The 20,699-nt window shown below is 41.4% G+C and overlaps 2 protein-coding genes and 1 long non-coding RNA gene across 3 annotated transcripts; 1 reads left to right on the forward strand and 2 right to left on the reverse strand.

Moving 5' to 3' along the window:
• Positions 1 to 4,388: 4,388 nt before the first annotated feature.
• LOC127140236 (uncharacterized) lies at positions 4,389 to 7,014 on the forward strand. Its single transcript, XR_007810688.1, has 2 exons — positions 4,389 to 4,441; positions 5,345 to 7,014. It is a non-coding gene; the product is annotated as an uncharacterized LOC127140236 (long non-coding RNA).
• LOC108893054 (elongation of very long chain fatty acids protein 4) lies at positions 6,620 to 10,693 on the reverse strand. The gene is made up of 8 exons (XM_051068200.1): positions 10,395 to 10,693; positions 10,240 to 10,297; positions 9,452 to 9,639; positions 9,282 to 9,362; positions 9,074 to 9,130; positions 8,851 to 8,965; positions 7,493 to 7,620; positions 6,620 to 7,397 (listed from the first exon to the last, which is right to left on the reverse strand). Exons 2-8 carry the CDS (start codon positions 10,295 to 10,297, stop codon positions 7,233 to 7,235), a joined length of 792 nt encoding a protein of 263 aa, XP_050924157.1. The 5' UTR covers positions 10,395 to 10,693; the 3' UTR covers positions 6,620 to 7,232.
• Positions 10,694 to 10,885: 192 nt separating this feature from the next.
• Positions 10,886 to 17,615, reverse strand: LOC108893055 (adenine DNA glycosylase-like). The gene is given in 19 exon segments (XM_051068202.1): positions 10,886 to 12,143; positions 12,247 to 12,297; positions 12,828 to 12,977; positions 13,702 to 13,848; positions 14,137 to 14,243; positions 14,246 to 14,338; positions 14,423 to 14,510; positions 14,641 to 14,785; positions 15,329 to 15,339; positions 15,341 to 15,415; positions 15,417 to 15,428; positions 15,554 to 15,667; positions 15,810 to 15,844; positions 15,847 to 15,880; positions 15,969 to 16,010; positions 16,123 to 16,196; positions 16,287 to 16,326; positions 16,493 to 16,623; positions 17,404 to 17,615. Coding segments are annotated over 19 exon segments (1,587 nt in total). The 5' UTR covers positions 17,510 to 17,615; the 3' UTR covers positions 10,886 to 12,011.
• Positions 17,616 to 20,699: the final 3,084 nt, after the last annotated feature.

Raw genomic sequence — 20,699 nt, forward strand, 5'->3', positions numbered from 1 at the left:
CCATCCCATCATGCCTCCGCACAGGCAGCCAAGACTGTAATGGCAGCTTCTCTTCACACAATAAGCTGTAATGTTTTTGGACAATAGTTACACTTCAGTAGCGATGTCCATGACCGCATACCTGACTACAATTCATTTTGTCTGGACTTGTGTGGTTTCAAGGCAGCATCAGACAGTCCAGTTGGAATGCCTTTTTCATCCTCTTGTGTAGCATTTGTAAGGCTGGAGTTTAGCGTAGAAGTTCAGAGCTGAACCAATCTCATTCCAGAATGACATCAGCTTTCCCATATTACTCACAGAAAAAATCACTGAACCACTCGCTCGAAGTCACTGAGGCGAGTGTCCACTAGAGTAAGCAAAGGGGTGAGGTCTCATATACCATTTAGCTCCTCAAGCACTTTAATAAAAGACACAGTCTCACAGAATAAAAAGCCAAAGTTGACATCACTTTGCAATGGCAGTGGAGCACAAGTATTTTACATATCTCTCCCACTCTCCCAAACCTCTAGACCTTCACTGTATCTATATAAAATTTAGTCCATCAACTTGATAACCTCACCTTAACATCCCCTCTAACTCTGCGTTCAGGAATCAACAGGTCAATGGTCAAATTGCTCTCACTGCTGTGGAACAGGAGTGGGTGGGCTGGCTGGAAAAAAGTCGAGTAGAGCAGGACGGTCAGTGAACATGAATATCGGACGAGAGATTAATGTGGCATATGAAAGATTCCCCTCATACCTCCAAGCTTGAGTTAGCTAGCGAGCTACAGACTAGTGAGAGCAGGGCGGGGGCAGCTGGCAGTGATTAGTTATGATTCACTTTAGCTGCACAATAGAGGCAGCTTGTAAAAAATATGAACAGTATAACTGTTTCCTGAGTTTGTGCCTGACCAGCAGCTCCTGGGGGAATGCCTGCTCTCTGCAGGAACACATGGCCACGCACTGGGCCTGTGCCAACCCATGGATTAGCCACGCTCTGTAACAGCTAGCTTCTCCAGAGCTGCACTACAACAAGGTGTCACACAACCTTCCTCAATTTTGTCAAGATAGACGTGGAGGTCAAGTGAAGTCCACTACAGTTAAGCACTTAAATTTGATACCTGCATGAACATTTTCACAATGACAAGATGGGTATTCAGAGTCAAAACTTCCAGACCCTTCTCCAATCTGTTGTTACTTTTAAGGGCACCAGCCTGATCACCAAAGTTTTAACTTGTTTTTATTGGCTAATCCTGCAGACCTTGAAGCTTGGAAAGTCCCTCTTTTTGTTTGTGCCAAAGCTTTTAGCTATGGTGGAGAAAGTATTCAGATCTTTTACTGAAGATTACCACATGGTAACAATACTCCATTACAAGTCGTATGTTCATAATTTTAGTAAGTTGAGTAAAAGTAGACAAGTATTATCTGTAAGGTGGACCTGCTTCTAACTAATTAATATATTAACGGGTAGTTTATTCCATAAAAATGCTCCCTTATTTCATCAGCTGATCAGGTTTTGTATGTAAAATAATAAATGTAGTAAAAAGAATATTTCCCTCTGAGATGCAGTGGAGTGGAAGTAGAAAGTTGAGCTGCTCAAGTAAAGTAAAACTAAGTACAGCTACTTAGCTATTTTGCACCAGTGGTTATTAGTATGATGGAAATATCAGATTACTGCCAAAATAAATCATATGTTCACTGGCTCCAGGCCTATCTCCCTAGCACATTTCATGGGAGCAATTCAGCTTACAGAATGAAAGAACGAAGACATACGGGAGCAAAAACATGACCTCTCTTACAGGGGCAATAAAACAGTGCAACTGCGACAGTGTATATTTTTATACAGTTTAATGAGGACCTTCACTGATAAAAGCAAAAACACCGGGAGCCTGGAGCTGTGTCCAACAGCTAGGTAAAATGTAAAATAAATTTAGCATTGGCAGGAAAGCTTTGCAGCGTCTTGCACTTTCGTTTGACATCGTTTACCATCTCCCCTTCATGGGCCACTCTCTGCCAAATGCCGTGCACTGAGCCACTGCCAGCTACTGAGTGCTGGGTGGGACGTCCCTCATGCATGGAGCAGTAGGTCATATAGTAGGCTCCAGCCAGGCCAGCAATGAGCAGTCATCTGAGGGCTCGGCCGCCTCTAGCAACACTCTGTCATCACATTCATATAGCGCTTACTGCAAACCATATGCTTCCACATAGTAACACAGCAGCAGTTTATGTGTTGGCATTCCTGATACGCAGTCATGAGAAGGTACTAAGTAGCTGCTGAATATTTCGGATGGGGTGGAGGGTTTGGGGGGGGGGCAGCACTGTTTTTAATGGCAGGTCTGTTGGCTATCAGTCTGGATTTTTTACCAGATTGCTGTTTCATTAAGTTAATGTCAAGTGTACAACATTTAAGTCGTTAAACTGGTGGTCATTTTGAGTTTCTTGTTAAATTTCACATTTAACATTTAAGTGTCTGAATAAATACCAGACATGGTTCCCACCCCAGGGTAAATTTATCACTGTGATCTTATGAAGGCGTAACAAGACTCACATTAAAATCTCTCTGCTCCCATTTAAACTGCTGTAGCTTTAAGTTAAAGGAATAGTTTGACATTTTGGGTAAATATGCGTGTTTGTTTTCTTGCTTAAAGTTTGGTGAGAAGATTGATACCACACAGCATGGTAGATATGAAGCTAGAGAGAGAAGCCAGTTAGCTTAGCTTAGCTTAGTTTAATGTAAACTCTGTAAACAAGGGGAAGCAGCTAGCCTGGTTTCTGTCGTTGTTCAGTGATAAACACACTATATCCCTGTACAACCTGTCAGTCTTACATTTTAGTTTTGTGACCAAATTAACAAGTTATAACACGGTAATTACTGAAATTTAGGAGAGTTTTTTTTTTTTTTTTTTAAATTACCTTTAGACAGGACGGGGCTAACTGTTCCCCATGCTTACAGTCTTTGTGCCAAACTAAACTAACTGGCTCTTGGCTCTAGTTTGTTCAGACATTAGAGTGGTATCAGTTTTCTCATTCAACTCTTGGCTAGAAATAGAAAAGGAGTATTCTTAAAAAGGTCAAATTATTCCTTTATAGTGATTAAATTCAGACTTTCGCCACGTTATTTTGTTATAATTGAAATGTTGCTCAGTACGACCCAGTAAGACTACAGCTGTGAATTGAACATAAATGTGACTCAGAAATTTATTTAGACCTGAAACAGACACGTAAAACTGCAATCACATTTATATAACACCAGGCTTTGACTTTGATCTTTTAAATTCCCCTTAAAATGCATGATGTAATTCAGATTTTTAGAAATCCCTTCATGAGCACACTGTTACTTATTAAAAATAATAAACAACCGTCATGATAGCAGCGTACTTTTCATGTAAGATGATATGATGTTAGACAGATTCTGCTGAGGCTTCTGCACAAGCTCAGTGCTGCATGGTGCTGAGCGCACATTTCATTATGCCTGTTTTTTGAAGGGGGTGAACCAATTTAACTGTGACACTAAATGGCAGAATTACAATCAGCTGGAGTGATTGTAATATTTCACCATTTGCTTTAACACCTTTGATCTCCAGATTGTGGTTTCCCCAGCGCACAGTGAAACTCGACAGAATGCCCCATTTAAATATAACTCTGGGCAGGAACAGCTGACGATTGGTCCCTGAATGTAATATGCCACTGTTGTATCAAATGACAAATGTATCCAATAACATGGATAAACTTTATTGAAGTGATCAATATCCACAAAAATAAGCAAATGTGGAAACCTCAGTTGATCTCCAGGCTGCTCGAGTCCGCAAAGTCACAAACATGTAAACTTAATATTCCTTCTCTCAGACGTCATGAATGTAAACACGATTGTGCTTTCTTCTCTCCAGGCCACAAAGCCGAGGGTTACTGCAATGGTGGCAGTGTGTGTGTCTGTGTGTGTGCGTGTGTGAGAGAGAGAGTGGGGGAAGGGTGGTTTCACTTGAATGCACACTCTGCTGTTTGTTGACTTAAGATCATAATATGTGGTGGGAGGACGATTACGTGTGGGGAGCCCAAGTTTTCCACACGCCTGGACTGTTTCTTCTTCTGTGTGTTTAAGGGATCACTAACTGTTCCGCCGGGTTTGTCCGATCATGTGGTTAGCGAGGGCCCGGGCATGTAGCGCCAGCTATGATTGGGATGTCACGACGCATGAAGCACTTTATTGAACAATTATTGAGACTGTCAAGAAAGGAATAACAGAGCGAGAGCTTTAAATGTATATATCTCACCCACCCACCCTCTCTCTGTGTCTACTCCAGGGTGTCAGGTCCCCTCCTGTCTCCTGGGATGAAGGGAACAGGGACGTCGTCTCCTCCTCCACCTCCTCCTCCTCCGCCACCTCCTCCTCTGGAGAAACAGCATGTTCACCCCTCACCAGAAGCCCTACTCTCACTATCACCATCACCAGTCTGCCAACGACGGTAAGACCGACCCAGAGACATCTGGCTGAATGAAACTCAACTTGTTTTAGGAAATCTGTTTTGGCTTTACGTTGAAAATGTTCATTGGCGTTTCAATTTAATATCCTGAAATTTTTCCTGTGGCAGGTGAATCAACAACATGCAGCCTGTATATTACTCTTATATAACGTCCTATGAGAGAACTTTCGACGTCAGATCGCCTGAATGCTCTTCTAATCTGACCATTCCTGTGTTCTTTTTCAAACGTTTAGTGTACCACCAGACCACATAAAAGGCCTCAGAGAGAGGAAGTTGTCTCTTAGAGCAGCGATACTGCCCTGTGGCTCCGTCAGAGCATTTTCAGGACAGAGAGAGATTAGAGTCGTAGAAGCGGAGTGGGGAAAACCACATGCCGGAAGCCTTTTCCCTGTGCTGAATTAGCCAACAAAATGCTGGCTCATGTATTCGTCTGTCTCTCAGCGCCCTAACATGGCAGGCTCAGCTGTCACTCTCGAGCCTTTTTCCTAATGCCTTAAACACTGTTTTCCCTGTAAAGATCTACACATGGACGTCTCTCTAACCACGCTGTGGTCGGGGAGTTGCGTAAAAGCGCTCCAGGAAAGGCTGCCTTCCCATTATCGTGACTCCTGTGGTCGATTCCTGAGTACAAACTGAGACGATGGGGACAAATCTTACATACTACGGGACTGGCCGAGTTAGTTCGAGCACAAATATAGCATTGTCATAATTTGAGATCCACATTAAGCTTCAGCTGGATAGAGCGGACGCTTGCTGACCTTGGAAACAATCACCCATAGATGCTGGTGGCAGTTGATCAAGTCTGGCTTCTATTTTCCTCCTCTCTCTCTCTCTCCCTCTCCCTCTCCCTCTCCTCACTCTTCAACATCCTCCCTCATTTCCTAGAATACCAAGGCAGCTTTCAGAGCTGCTTCCATTTCGGAGACTCCTACAGGATGGAGCAGACGGTCGGTGGTGTCCACATCCCAGGAGATTCTCACACCTACACTTCCCATCAGCACAATGGCTTCCACATGTCGACTAGCAACACTGGCTCTGCAAGTGAGGACGTTTTTACCTCAGGCGCACATGCCAGAAGTCATAAGAGATCTTAAAAAGCTGACCGTAATTATTTAATCAAAATATATTAAACAAACTGAACTCATCATGTCCGTTCCAGGCTTCAGCTTGACCCAGGAGCTGCAAGGAAACGCAGGGTGCCAGTTCTCCTCGAGCCAGAGGAGAGCATTTTCTTCCAGGTGGGCAGCTTCGACCGCAGCCTGAGCCACATGTCCTCCGTCTACACAGAGACATAGAGCAACACTGGAGCAAGGCACGCTTCACCCACTTTACTACTACTACTGCTCTACAGTCCAACCCCCTCCACAAGCATCATCGCACGCTCACATCTCTAATTCCTGTTTTTTTATCGGTCACACAGTAAATCAAACTCAATTATACATTAAGTCAGTTTGGACTACTTGCCCTACACTCCCTGAAATTTCACCTGTCTAATCCAGTTTTGTAAGTAGGTCAGAATCCCCAATTTCTGATTCCGTTAAAGGGACACTCCACTGATTTTACTCATTAAGATCAGCTAACTCGTCCTACAGGAGCACCACGCAGCCTGTAAAACACATGTGAAATGTTTTCTGTGGCTGTGAAAGCAGCTTTTAAATATGTGGACATTCACTCTGCAGGGTTGATATTCACAAAGACACTGCAGTGTGAGAATTGTAGGATCAGAGACTAAAGTCAGGATATCTTGACCTGTGCTGGATCAGTTTTGTCCACTCTGTTTTTTTTTTTAATCTGTCTCTTGCAAGTCCCCTAATGTAATGAAAGTACAATGCTAAATCACTGGAAGGCTCCTGTAATTATCCTGAGACCTTTCAGATTCGTCCTGTGATTTGTTCTGTTTGCAACTGTTGCAATTTTTACTAAATTTAAATGAAGAAATGACACAAGTCAAAGAAATTACTTGGAAGTCTCCTTTTCTTATTAGTCAAGTTTTTAAAACATCTTCCAATCGATATCCAACATAAGCAACATAAGCTTTTGTTATTAGATTCAGAACCACATTTACTGGCCAAGAACTCATCATGTACAGAGAATTTCACTTGGTTACATCGGTGCTAAGATTTGCACACTTTCAGTACAATCAGACAGAGCTTACACATGCAGTTTTTTCAGCTTTAATATATAAACTTCAGACACTACAAAACTCCTGAATAGACTTTAAATAAAATGTTCTCTCCCTCCTCTGATGTTTTTGTCTCTCTAATCTACATCTTTCAATCTATTATAGACTGGAGTGTAGAGAAGAATATATCATTTTGCTGTGTTGTTTTAGCAGTGGAAAAAAAAGTTTGCATTCCTGCATTTTGTTGTTAAGTGTTGTTTTTGCTTTTGGATTTATTTCCTGAGGAGGGTCTGAGCGCATTAATTCTGCGATTACGCAGAGAAACCAACCTACTTTATTATTGTATGTATAAAATGTACAGTTTGTTTACAACAATCATTTGAATGTTTGTCCTTTCTCAATTTAAGAAATAAATAATTGAATGATCAATCAATAGCTTGTTGTGACTGTAGAGCGTAATAGACAGTTGGTGAGCACCATGGGAAAAAACCTTCATAATGTGGGCATGTTGTGCCCTCTAGTGGATGCTGGTGAGTACTGCAGCCACAGAAAACTTCATTCCCTGTGTAAAATACTTTGTCGCACTGGCTTCAGCTCTTTTCATTAAAGCCTCATTACGTTGGATTGTGTGTAACGCCTCACCGCTGCGTCTTATTTCTGCTTCTTCTTGGTGAGGTAGCTCTGATAGTAGAAGTTACTAAAGAGGATGATGAGGGTGACACAGTAACCAAACACCACCACATTCATGGCATCGGGGAAGTCACACTCTGTGAACAGGTTGTAGCCCGTGTGCAGGAGGAACATGAAAAACTGCAGCTGGAGAGGCAGACGACAGAGTTCAGATCAGTCTGAGTTAAAACGCGCCGTGTGTACACATCTGATTCCCGTCGCACTGAGCGGGAGCAACTCACCAGCTGCAGAGACGTGAGGTATCTTTTCCACCACAGGTACTTCTGCATGTGAGGGCCGATCGCTGCCAGGCCGTAGTAAGAGTACATCACGATGTGAACGAAGGTGTTGACGAGGCCGATGAAGAACGCTGCAGGATGTGACACAAACAAAGACATCATTAAAAAGTATCAACCCTAACCCAACCCCAAGCTTTAAGTCATTAAATGCATATTAGAGAAACAATAGTTTTAAATTATTGACAGTGAAGAGTGCATTATCAAAAGTGCTACAAATGTCTGTGGTGGAAAAAGTATTGAGACGTCTTTCTCACATAAACATAGTAATAATTATTACTATTAATAGCAGAAAAAATCTCCACTATGTGTAAAAGTCCTCAGCAAAATGTACTTAAAATATAAAATTAAAAGTACTCCTGCAAATCAACATCATTCAGATCCACAATGAATCATACTGTAATGTTATTACTCAGGCATTTCTGTACAAAAAAGCTGTTGTGGTGGAGATAATTTGAACTACCTCATCTACTATTGTGTACTTTAATCTATAGCAATGCATCATATTCAAAAACATATTTAAACATATCTAAAATGTTGTAGAGTAGAAGAAGAAAGAACAAAATACAAATAATAAAGTCCAGTTTTAGAGCATTTCACTCACGTTATACACATTGTCATTAACAACATTATTTGCAAACTAAAATAACGAGCAGTTGTCTACTGAGATGAAGGAGGAGAGCATATGATTTTATGGAAAGTTAGAATAATAAATATTTTCTCTTCTGCACTTAAATGTTTGTGTTTTTTGTCAGTATACATAACAGACATAAATTTATCAACCTCATTTTGTCTGGGGGGAATTTACCTTTAAACATCTAGTCATGTTTAAAGGTAAATTAACACCAACATAAATTATGGTGTTATTCTAGTTTGTTTTTCATTGTCAAAAAAAGCCCATGAAAACACTAAGGCCTACAATGTATTAGTCCATTTTTTTAAAAAGCCAGAGTAATATATTCAAACACTGCCGTTTACAGTAAAAGCTGCTCAAACAGGAGGAAATAGTGCATCTGTTAGGGACTACTTTCAGCTGTGGATTAAGAAACATTTGGTGCTCCTGTGAGAATGGACAGCAACGGGACGGCGTATGCATCAACTGCATGAACAACAGTGAAGGAACGTGATGAAGGAACGTGTCAACCAGTGAAATGGTGAGGCTCACCAATGTGTTTTTTTAAATAATTTTTGAAAAACAATGAAGCTCTACAGCGTAAGAAGGATCCACTGAATGGGATTTGTTGATCACCTGACTTTAAACACATCAGGGTCATCACATTAATTCACTACAGCGGCTGACTTACACTGTCCCCCGGCCACGTACTTGACCCCCGCCCACCAGTTGAAGATCATGGTGCCATGGTGGTAGACATGGAGGAAAGTCAGCTGACTGTTCTTCTTCCTCAGGATGAAGAAGAGCTGCTCACACAGAGAGAGGAACAGAGGAGAGGGTTAGAGTTACGTCTCGTGCTCTTGTTCCTTCGACTGAATTTCACAGAGACTGAAAATGATCTAAGACATTTTTACCGTGTCACTGAGCTCTATGACCTTGGAGAAGAAGAACCACCAGCAGACTCTGGCCATCTGCAGGGATGAAACAATGGAGGAAAGGTGAGTTTAACACGTTTTCATTAATTCAGAAAAGGTAGGTGTGTGTTTTATCTTTAAAAGTGATTTTACTGTGGATAATGATCCAAATGTAGCTTGTGGCAGACCAAATATCTTACACACTTACTCTCATTGCCAGCGGGCTGGTGCTGTAATCTACAGGCTGACAGAGGTAGCTGTAGTTTGAGAGCCATGAGGAGACCAGGAACTAGAAATAATAAAACAATAACATCATGAAATACCTCCAATATAACCACATGTGTCACGTAAAACAGAATATTTTCATTCAAGCAGCACCTCATGGAACATGTAGGCAGACAGGCCGACCATGGCGAAGTTGTAAACAATGAGAACGACTTTGAGGTCAACGGGTTCCCTGTTTTTCATCAGACGAGGGCCAGCCCAGACCACACAGAGGTAGACCAGGAAGATGAGTGACACCGGGATGGGGGAGTAGACCAGCAGCCACGGGTCCGTCCTCTTATCTGGAAACATGACAGATCTCTTTGTCTGTTCACATATTAATAAATAAATGTCACATCCGTAGCTTTGCTACGAATTGCCTTAAAGTGTCACCACTGATAAAGGACAATATTAATTTCTGCCTTCTGGATTCTTACAGTTTGTCTTGTTGCAGTTCAGCTCAGATGATCTGTTATATCTGCAATTTTGTAAATGTAAACCAAATTCAGTTTGACACAGCTGGGAAAAAAGTAAAAATACGCAGCTGGGTGCATGAAAAGACTTTTTTTTTCCTCTGACAATTAAAGGGCTCTTCCTGAGTTTGAGCCTGTGTTCCTCCCACTCACATACATCCACTGCAAAGATGACTGTAACATGATAATGTAATTTTAAAAAGTGGCATAGTGGTGGCAAACCATGTGACGGGCCACAGAGCAGTTATTGTGAAGCTGAGGAGCACATCTGCAGCTCCCAACTCCCCCACACTCAACACACACACACACACAGGCTTAAGCTTGAGACTGGGAATCTCCCCTACAAGTGCAAGAACAGATATGGGTTTACGGAAAAAAATAAAGCAAAATGAACTGCATAAGTAGGACAAAAAATCATCTTCATCAAACCTCCATTGTCCACTATTCTCTGGTGCACAGACAGGACACTTTGCCACGCAGAAGACATCTGAAAACAACAAGGAATGCAATGATTTACCAAAAGAAAAAAAAAAACACTAAAATCTGAGGCATTTACAGACAAAGCTCTATCCACAGGCTCTCACCTCGCAAACGGTGTTTCAGCAGGGAGGTTTGGTGACAGCGCTGCAGAACCTTTGGACGCTTTCTGGCAAGTAATTATTAGCAAAGTTCAACTTGCATCACGCCCTGCGGTCAGATCCTGATCCTCGCCCCGCGGTCGGTGACTGAGGACAGACGGAGCAGAAACAACAGCGCTGCTGCAACAAACCACAGGTTGGAGTAAAACACAGCAGAACACAGAGACGATGTGGATTTATCTTCCACCTGAGTGACTTTGGATACAAGTGGAGAAAGTACCGAATAAGATTTGGACCACTTCCTGTTTCTCTTCGCCTTAGGATCAGTTGGTTACTGGTTCGGCCCAGTGGGGGGCGCTGTTACCTTCCAAAATACCTTTTTTTTCCCTCTTACGCTGCACCGAAGTAGAGGTTGAGGCACGTGCGTATTTTTTCATGCTACTTTATACTTCTACTACATTTCAGAGAGAAATATTTTAGTTATTAGTAACAAAAAAAATGCATTGTTTTGAATCAAACTATCTTACAGCATATTTTTACGTAGACAGAAATTGAAATTGTATTTAACAGCCTGTCAGAAATTTTCTTTCTTTAAAAAAAGTCTTTTAATAATATTTTTCTGCAATTAAGTAAAACGTAAAAAAAAAAAAAGAGTAAGTAACATCTTCAGTGCAGGACCTTTACTATTAATGGAGTATTTTTGCAGTGCAGTATTAAAGATCTGAGTACTTCCTCCACCTGAGTATTACTTAAAGCAGTTTTTAAGTGCTCTGTTAGTTCAAGGCTGGTGGTAATCATCAGTGTTAATGATTGACTGAGGACAATGTCCATGCAGCTTTCTCAGGTCTTACAGCTGATGAGTGACACAGAACACCAAACAGTCAGATCGATGTTTTCCTGTTTAGCTCAATATTTCTATATTCACTTAGTGTACACATATACCCAGTACAATACAATGTCATCAGTGCAGCAACAGTAAAATATTACATCAAGTTTGTGTAAAACGACTCACTGTCAGTTTTTCTGATTTGAGCTACAATATATTCTCTTCAGGCCTTAACTGGATCTCTTTATTGTTTTAATGACCTCTGAAAGTTAATGACATACTAAATGTATCACAAGAAAACTTGTTTAATTTTAACATAACATTTTTATAATACAAAAAATAGCTAAAATATAGATAATAAATCTCTGACCATCATCATGACCATCATGTTCGTCTTGAGTCTGTGTCTGAACTGGGTTGTTATCCAAAATTACACTCTTGTTTTCACTGTTAAAATTTGTTTTATTGTTGTTTGTTTTGTTGTTAATTTTATGATATCGCATAGATGAAATAGCAAAAGTCCAAAAGTCGTAATACAGCGATAAAAACATTATCTGCCATGAGGTCATTAAAAATCAGAGCACACTACAAGTCTTACAGGAATATCACATGAGCAATGTATTGATTTTTTTTTCATTTCATATCAATTTAAAAACTGGTTGCTTAAAAACAATTAAATGGCATTTTGTATTAAGTCCAAGTGATGAGACCACGGCACCAACAGAATACCTTAATGTGGACACAGGGTGCTCATGCACATGGAGAGGCACCATGTGGGATTCTCACACATAATTCCATCAAGATTCCTGTTTCACTGTCTTGAAGAAGGAGCTGAGGGAGAGCTGCCTGCCTCCGCTGCTCGCTGCACCCAGTTTGGGTTTTTTTGAGGTCTGTACTTTCTTGTCAGCGATGTTTCGCTTCTTTCCATCCTGAATGAGACGAAAAAAAATAAGCGACACGTGTGTCATCTGTTATTGGCACAGGACTATGAAGTGAGGTGAATTTTTGTAAGGGATATGTAGAAACACTCACCTTAGAGATCTGTTCTTTTTGACTGTCCGCAGAATCATAAAGCTTCAAAATCTGCAGGAGAGTTGACATGTTGATCCCGTGAACATACGTGGACACTCAGTCACTGCTGCTTTCTTTCACATCTGTCTGAAACAAGCTCAACGTCTAGCTGCTTCACACTCACTAAAACTGTGTTTAATCGTCACAGTAACCAGACGATGCCTTTTTCATTTCACAGTTTAAAAACCGTCGCCACATCAGCTCTAAACAGCAGCGTGACATTAAGGAGAATCTGAAGTTAAAACCTGCAAAATCCTGTAATGTGATAAGAAAACTAACAACAAATGTTACATGTCACAAACTTGCTGCTCTTTATATTTCACATTACTTTTTATTTTTAGTTAATCTTTTTTCTTTTTTTTACCCCAAGAAGTGTCTGTTCCTCTGGTGAGTACAGTACATTTAGAGCGAGTAGACTGCTGCTGTAAAACCATGTTTTCTGTTTGTGATAATCAAGTCCTCTTCTAGTGCTGCAGGTACTGCTAACCTCAATCACACAGCAGGGATTCAACACACACAAGCTCTGGAAACACAACACAAACCTTTTTCACTCCTGTGGACACAGCAGCTTCCTGCAGAGCAGATCTGCTGAGCCACTGTGCGTTTTCACTCTGCGCTTGTATGTCACCGTCCTTCAGACGCATACTGTGAACCACGTAAGTCTGGTGGATGTGGGAGAAGATGTGAACCACCTGCAAACAGCAGCGACCGATCAGTGTCACATGTCTACAGAAAGGGTTTATCCAGCCTGTCAGCAGCATAGTGACACTAGGTGTCCCAATGACGTGTAGCACGTTTTTATTCTAAGCAATCTAAGTTGATCTAAGTAATCTGATCTCCTTTTACATCTGTGCACCAACACTATAGTTTTACTTTCCAGATTGAAGCTGTTCATCGCTATAGTTCAGTTTGTTATTGTAGAAGAAGTAAAGTCCTTAGATCACATTTTTTATCCTTCATATTTCACCTCTTTTCACTCTCCTGGCACTGTGGTAGCCCATGGTTTTTATTCTCAAGTATATGGGTCTTAATGAAACAGATTTCTTTCCAGATTACACTGGATACACCTGAACACATCGCCCTGGATGTTTTATACTTTTAGTTTTCTTCTTCACACTTTTCTGGCCTTAAATGTTTAGAACAACATATCTTTGGTTGAGTAAACAGCGTGTGTATAGGTTTACAAAACAGTTTGACATGTTGACGGGAACAGTCATGTGCAGGTTTTCCACAATGAGGTCAATATATTTAATGAATTGTGAGAAGAACTGGGAAAAGTCAAACACCATCGCTCAGTCACGCTGCGGGTAGTCTGTTTCTGACTTGACTGCAGTCGTTTCCCAGCAGTCAGTGGCAGTTCACGTTTCACCATCAAGTCAGGCGCAGTTGATCTCGAATGCACTTACTGTCACTCACCTCTCCGACAGACTGGAAGAGGCTCTCAGTCAGGTGAGTTCCCAGTGTCCCGCTGATCTCAGCACACAGCGCCCTCTTCTGTTTCATCTCAGAGCTCTCCTCCTCCAGCAGGACACTCGGAAACTCCCACAAGCCCGCCAACAAAACCTGACGATGACAAAACGACAAACAAAAACATTTAACAAATAGGGTTGTCCAATTGTACATTAAATGTTACTTAATTCATTTCTATTGTTGACGATTTAATGTAAAATTTACATTTATTTTGTACTTTCAGTCGCTTTTTTGTAAAAGTTCTTTTTAAAGCTGTCCTAAAACAAAAATCCCTGCTAAAATCAACACTGAGGAAAATTAAATTAAAGCTGCAGAATGAAAAAGTCGACACAGACGCCACACACTTTTCTTTTTCAGTGGTACAAATAGGGACGTGAGAACAAAACGCTGCGGGCACTGACCTTTGTTTGGCCTCTGTGTGAGCAGGTACTCGTCTTCTCCCTCCTCTCCAGGTCTGACCACCACACAGGTCAGAGTTCGCTCCACTCGGGCGGCTTCTTCGCCGGCTTTCTTGGGAAATTCTGAACGCCCAGCTCGTCGTCCCAGGGCTCCGAGGGACACAGCAGACACGTCCCACTGGCTGCTGACAGAGAGGAGAAAAGTCTTTAAGTAATTTACTATGAAGACTACGTGAAAGGTCTGAGAGGTCGGGGGGGGGACGACTCACCACAGTCTTCTATATCAGGCAGGGCTGAAGTCTTTCTCTCCAGTTTCCCCAAAAGCTTCTTGGAGTTTTGCTCTCGTTTGTCGTGGACCTGCACATTCAGACACAGACCTTACTATGATCCGAGACACTAAGGATCTCTGTTAGCACTGGCTCCTTCTGTGTTTACAACGCAAGGCAACTTCTTCTCAGCAATGGTCAGCACTTGTGTTAGTCTTTACCTTGCGATAAGAGTGGCAGTGAGACTGTACAGGACACTGACTACACAGTGGTCCTTTAGGGGTGCAGACCCGCGCTCCCAGCTCCATCATGGCCTGGTTAAAGTCCCCGGGTCTCTCTGGGTCCACCAGTGTATTGGCTAGACCCCTGAAATACAACAGAGAGAAGACACATTAAAAAACTAGAATCACAGCAGTTAATCACTCCAAAATGAGTGTGTTTCAAGATATTATTTGTAGTGTCTGTTGAAACTTCAAAACTTCTTTAATAAGACCAACTGACTTCAGTACAGAATACCTCTGTTTTTAAAGCTATGGTAATATTAAAAGCTGCTTTTTAAAACAGACATTTTAATACCTTTGAGTACATAAAAATCTCAGCTCATTGATCAAATGTTTAGATTCATTTTAAACAATCGGCAACATGCAGGAATCATCCTGTGCAGAGCTGCACACAGAGCAGAGCACCACTAGTTTATGTTTATGGGAGCCAATAACAGCTGTGTGTACAGTCCATAGCTGACCAGTAGAGAGGTATGTTTGAGTTTGTAGGCACCTAACCGACACATCAAAACCCCCGAGGAAAGAAGAACAACATCACAGCAGCGTTCACAGATGTCAAAGTAAGGACTGGTTAAAAGTTCAAATTCAGCTTTGTTGAGGTGTAGTTCAGTTTGGAGTTTAAACTCACCAAAGTGCCTCTGGTCACTGCAGGGCTTGTGCTGTCAGCTCCGATGGCCCGCAGGCGACACAGCACCCGAATCACATTGCCATCCACCGGCTCCGGTAACCTAGGCAACAGGGATGATTTACTCTGGCTCCTAAAAACGTGTACAGCTCTGGTGCAGATGTATATATCAGAAGGAGTGTGTGTGTGTGTGTGTGTGTGTGTGTGTGTGTGTGTCTCATGACCAACCTGGCCCAGTGCAATAGAGCCTACAGCTGCAGCAGTGTAGCGTCCAACACCAGGTAACTGTTTGAGCAGGCTGTCGACCGTCCGAGGCATCTGTCCCTTCAGCTCTGTCACGACCTGAAAGAAAACAGTAACACTATTAACACACAACCTCTAATCCTTTCCTTTAAATCATACCAATTATAAAGGGCAACACACACACACACACACACACACACACACACACACACACACACACACACACACCACACACACACACCTTCTGAGCTCCCTCATGCAGTCTTTTCCCCCGGAATAATAGCCAAGCCCCGCCCACATCTGGTTCACCTCCTACAAATGAATGAAATCAGTAAATTCAAATTGAAAACAGTGATATTTTTAAGTCACCATAGCTTCCTCTGCTTCCGTTAGCAACCACCTCAAGTGTAGCAGCTGCAAGAGCCTCCACTGTGGGCCACCGCTGGAACACAATGAAGGGAGAGTACAAATTACACATAAGGCAGCACAGTGTACTGACCAGATTTTACAAGTCATAAGGAATCCAAAGTACTTAATCGCTCACAGACACCTACCTTCATCCATCTGTTGTAGTAGTCTATTACCGTGGCAACTTGAGTCTGTTGCAGCATGATTTCTGAAACCAACACTGGGGATAAAAAAAAGAGGAAACTGATTTGCAAATGGCTTCAGCAGCAGTTAAAAATATCTACATTTGTAAAAGAAAATATTTTCATACCTGCATATGTCCTGATGTTGAGGTCTGGTTCTGTCACAGCCTGTAAGAGACGGTTATATTACTTCATGGTATTTGTAAGCATTAGTTTTACATCCTCTAATGCGTGTAATCAGAGGCTGAGCAACATACTTCTGTATTTTCATAATCATAAAAGGGTTGTGACTCTGGGTTGAACAAAACCAGTGAAACATTTATTTTTTTTTTACCAGAGTCCTCCATGGCAGCTCTCTCTGCTCCCTGTCGTACCAGCTGAGGAGCTGAGAGCGCAGCAGCACAACATGGGCAGGATCAGGGAAAGTGTGGTACGTGGCCGGCGAGGCTGCGTTCGTGGTTTCCTCTGGAAGACCAAAAATATTTTCTCATTCAAACTTTTTATGAGGAAAATTCCACTGACAAGATATTAAACATTTATCAAACACTACAGGATGGTTCAGATGTTGCTGAAGGGAGACGTGTATCAACAGAATATGTGATTTTAATGAAGTATCAAATAAAGATCACTGGAACTGCATCAATAGGAAGACTTTTTTATGTCTTAACTTTTTTTATTGTGTCATGAATATGAAATTCACACAAGCCAGGATCAAAGTGCAGTGTATACATTTTCAACATCAGAGAAAGTCCAAAACATTCAAAAACATCTTTCTCAATTCACTCTTCAGACCATCCCTCTCTATAACACAATTCATAAATCACTGACAAGTTAGTGGTACTGGAGAAATCTCTTTAGATACTAACTGAATAAACCATCTTGCCTTCTTTTCCAGGCTTTAGAGACAAAGTTGGCAAACTTCTATACATCAGAATTAAACAACTTCCCCAGTTTTTGCTCATTTGAAAAGCAAAACATTTCAGGGCTTTGTTGAGTCATTTAATAGAAAATTACATCTCTAAAATAATTATAGTTCTGTGCAGCACAAAAGAAAACAGCCAAACCTAAACCTGAACCTAACAAACGAGCCCGCAGGTTAATGTCTAGGATGAGTGTTTAGACTGTGGCTGTAGTCATTCTGAAACTGAGGAATTCACCACCTCTCTGATTGACGCAGACTCTGCAGACACCAACAAACACTGTCTGTCCATAACACGTTAAGTAAAATCAACATGGCAGATGTACCTTCTTTCGCTGCTCTCTTTGTCCTGTTGCGCTTTGGTTTTGCAGTTTCCACCATCTTCTGTCCGGCTCGTTTACTTCTGTGCATCATTAAACGGAACCTGCTCATGGACAAACAGCGTAGAAGCTCATTTCATGTTTTAGTTTACTTCATTTGACTCCCGCCACGCTCAGGACGGGACACCCGCTGCTCGACCAATCCGCTGCACGGAAACAGGGGCCGTAGGTAAGACGTCATCTCCGGTAGGCGGGTCAAACATAACAGTTATGTAAAGGTTTTCTGTGTGCTCTCACAATTATATAATTTTATTGATTATTGTCAACTATAACTATCACTCCCCTGAATCAGAAAGTGTATTTATTTAATAAATATTCGAAATAATTAAAATACCGTAATCTCCATTTGACTGATCAAAACCACGCGTAGTTTTAAGCAAATTAACAACAATTCAGTGTAAAACTAGTAAACCTGGGCACAGATAATACAGTAATGTATTTGTCTATGAAATCACACGTAAAAATTTAAATTAACTATTAAGGTAGACAGCAAAGTTTAACAAAAAACAGTTTTTAATTAATATACAAATTATACGCTTTATCCATCTGCATCATTAAAACTATTAGAGTGTTCCTCTTGTCAGCCTTCAGAGCTCCCACCATCCAAAACTGTAAAGTAATTATACAGAAAAGAATTACTCTCACACAGCACAATCAAAGTGAGAGGAAACACGACAAAGTCCTGATCAGCCTTAAGATAACTTGTTACGATCATCATTACCTTCAGGTATGGTAACTTTGTTAGTCAGCAGGATTTCTGCTTGTGTTTTCCAGATTCATGTACAACATGTCGGCTTTGTGCTGTAGAAACAGAGAGATTGGATTTGTTAGTACTGCCTTCAAGCAGTTTCTACACTGGCCTTTTACTGATGTTATCATAGTTTTCAGCAGGTTATTAAATCTCACCATAAGGCTGCAAACAGTGAACGTCCCATGACTCTGTGCACATGTTCCTCAACAGCTGGGAATGAGAGGACGAAGTGCTGGGCAGAGATGACAGCAGATATTCAGTGTTAGTGTGTGAATGTGTGTGAGTATATTCTATGTGACTGTGAATGTGTGTGTAGGTTTGCATTTGAGTGATACAGCGGATTAGAAGCAGTGACAGTGACAGGGGTGTCATGGTGGGAGGAACAGAGGAACCAGGAGTGAGAGGAACCAACATGAGGAGGGAACTCAAAAAATCCTGTAAATTTCCTGAAAACCTGATGTGTTGTTTTTATTTGCAACTTTGATTTTAAAACATATACATGTGTATAATTCAGAAAGCTGATAAAGTTATTTGTTTCACTATTTCAGAATGGGTTAACACTGGTGTGTATGATCAGCTGCAAATTCTGAGCTCTCAGTTTTAATACTGGTAATACATTTTTGCATGTATTGAAATTGTACCTAAGTATTTAAAGTTTTATCATGCGGGCAGAATTAAATTGTTGGAAACAAATTCACCTCAATTCTGCAAATAAAACATGATTTCAGTGAGATCCTAGTCACAGTAATCCTCTCTCAGTGTAGGAGCCAGAGGATGACTTCCCACCTTCATCTCATGCCCTGGATTTAACAAAAACCTAACAACTGTCATGTTCTGTAATATTCTTCCTAGTGACAGCTTCACACAGTAATTACCGGATGGTGAGAAGTGAATGTGCAGACGTTGTAACACATTACCAACAGCCTTTGTTTATGCCCAATTTTGGTTTGTACATTGTGTGGAACATGTTGGTTTGTTTTACTGGAACACAAATGACTTAACGGTATAATAAATCTGAACTTTTGCTGATCTACAAATTTGCCGTTCATTGGAAGCATGCATCATTACTAAATTTCACAGCTGCAAGAGTGATAGCTTTTTAAGTGTTAGCAAATAATCACTACACGGCTAATGTAGAAATCATCACAGTGCTCAGAAGACTGTCTTTGGAAAGCAAATTGTGTGTGCAAGAAAACATGCATGTACCTCCAAGGCCAGGCTGGCCTGTATTTGGGCATCAGTGTGTTCTCTGTTGCCCACAGCGTATAGGAGATACTGGATCACTCCAAGAGAGAGAAGCTCACAGAAACTTCATGATCCTCCTCAGCCAACAACCTTCAACACCATAAACATATATCATTACAACAACTGAAGCTATTACACTGAGGTAATTAAAGTAATGAAAATAGTACACTGTGACTGAATGAACTTAATGATTGCACCGTATAGCTTTAGCTGCAGCAGCTTGTTGCACAACACAGGCAGAGATCCAGTCATCTTGATCGTCTCAGCCTCTGATGAGACTGTACATGTCAACAAAGCATGTGACAATGCCCCGTTAATGTCACACATTAGGTCTCAGACAAAATACTAGGATATTAATCAATGGGTTTGGTGGCAAGACACCATTAATATAACTTGGGCGGTCTCAGTTTCCTAATGGGAATTCATTGATCAGCCTAAAGAGGTCACCGTAGGTCACCTTCTGTGATCTGTTGTGGCTTTTCTTCTTCTTTAGCAGGCCTCAGCAGAGCCACCAGGCCGCTGAGCAGGACTGGCCTCACATCATAACACCTCAGGTCTAAGATGAGATTAACAGCTGCCAGAAAGATACACAGTGAGAGGAGAGCAGCAGATGAGGTTAAACAGTGAAGCCACATTAACAGTTTATCACCGTGTGGTTTTAAGTGTCCTCTCTGCTCACCTCCATCCTGGACCTCCAGGTTCAGGGACCTGAGCAAGTTCAGCAGAGGTTCTACGATGCTGTGACTGGCCGTCTTCATTTTGGACTGTGAGAGAGAATAACTATTATCATTACAAGTACAAATCTGTTCTTCTGTATCCTGCTCTGAGAACACTGAATGTACAGACTGGTATTAATCAATGGTTTCTACTTTCTAGTTTTACCTGCACAGTGCGTAAGGTCTTTAGGACCAGCTGCTGGGCTTTAGGAGAGTTGCAGGTCATGAGGGCGATGAGGCTTTTGTAGATTTGACTTTGGTATTTAGGATTTCCGCGGGACAGGGACTCCAGCAGGGCCACGACGTCTTGGTTTTCTTCTGTGTTTGATTTGGCCAGGCACTCAGCTATGACTGTAACACCTGTAAAAAAACAGAGAAGGCCAAAGTACAAATTATATCGATCCATACGGTAAATTGAAGATACTTAAACTTATGTGTACTGATGAGGTTTGTGTGTTGCAGGAATTTAGATGAAGGAATGAATAATGAAATGTACCATTGCTTTCACAAATAATCTCCTTGCACCTGCG

The sequence above is a fragment of the Lates calcarifer genome, unplaced genomic scaffold (genome assembly GCF_001640805.2).
Source record: "Lates calcarifer isolate ASB-BC8 unplaced genomic scaffold, TLL_Latcal_v3 _unitig_28_quiver_3005, whole genome shotgun sequence".
NCBI classification, from domain to species: domain Eukaryota; kingdom Metazoa; phylum Chordata; class Actinopteri; family Centropomidae; genus Lates; species Lates calcarifer.

Excerpts from the sequence above, each read along its gene's own strand:
- LOC108893054 (XM_051068200.1), bottom strand. The coding sequence starts at position 10,297 with ATGTCTTCTGCGTGGCAAAGTGTCCTGTCTGTGCACCAGAGAATAGTG. Across the intron at positions 9,363-9,451 it reads CTGCCTACATGTTCCATGAG|TTCCTGGTCTCCTCATGGCT; the intron begins GTGCTGCTTGAA and ends TATTATTTCTAG. Across the intron at positions 7,398-7,492 it reads ACCTCACGTCTCTGCAGCTG|CTGCAGTTTTTCATGTTCCT; the intron begins GTGAGTTGCTCC and ends CTGCCTCTCCAG.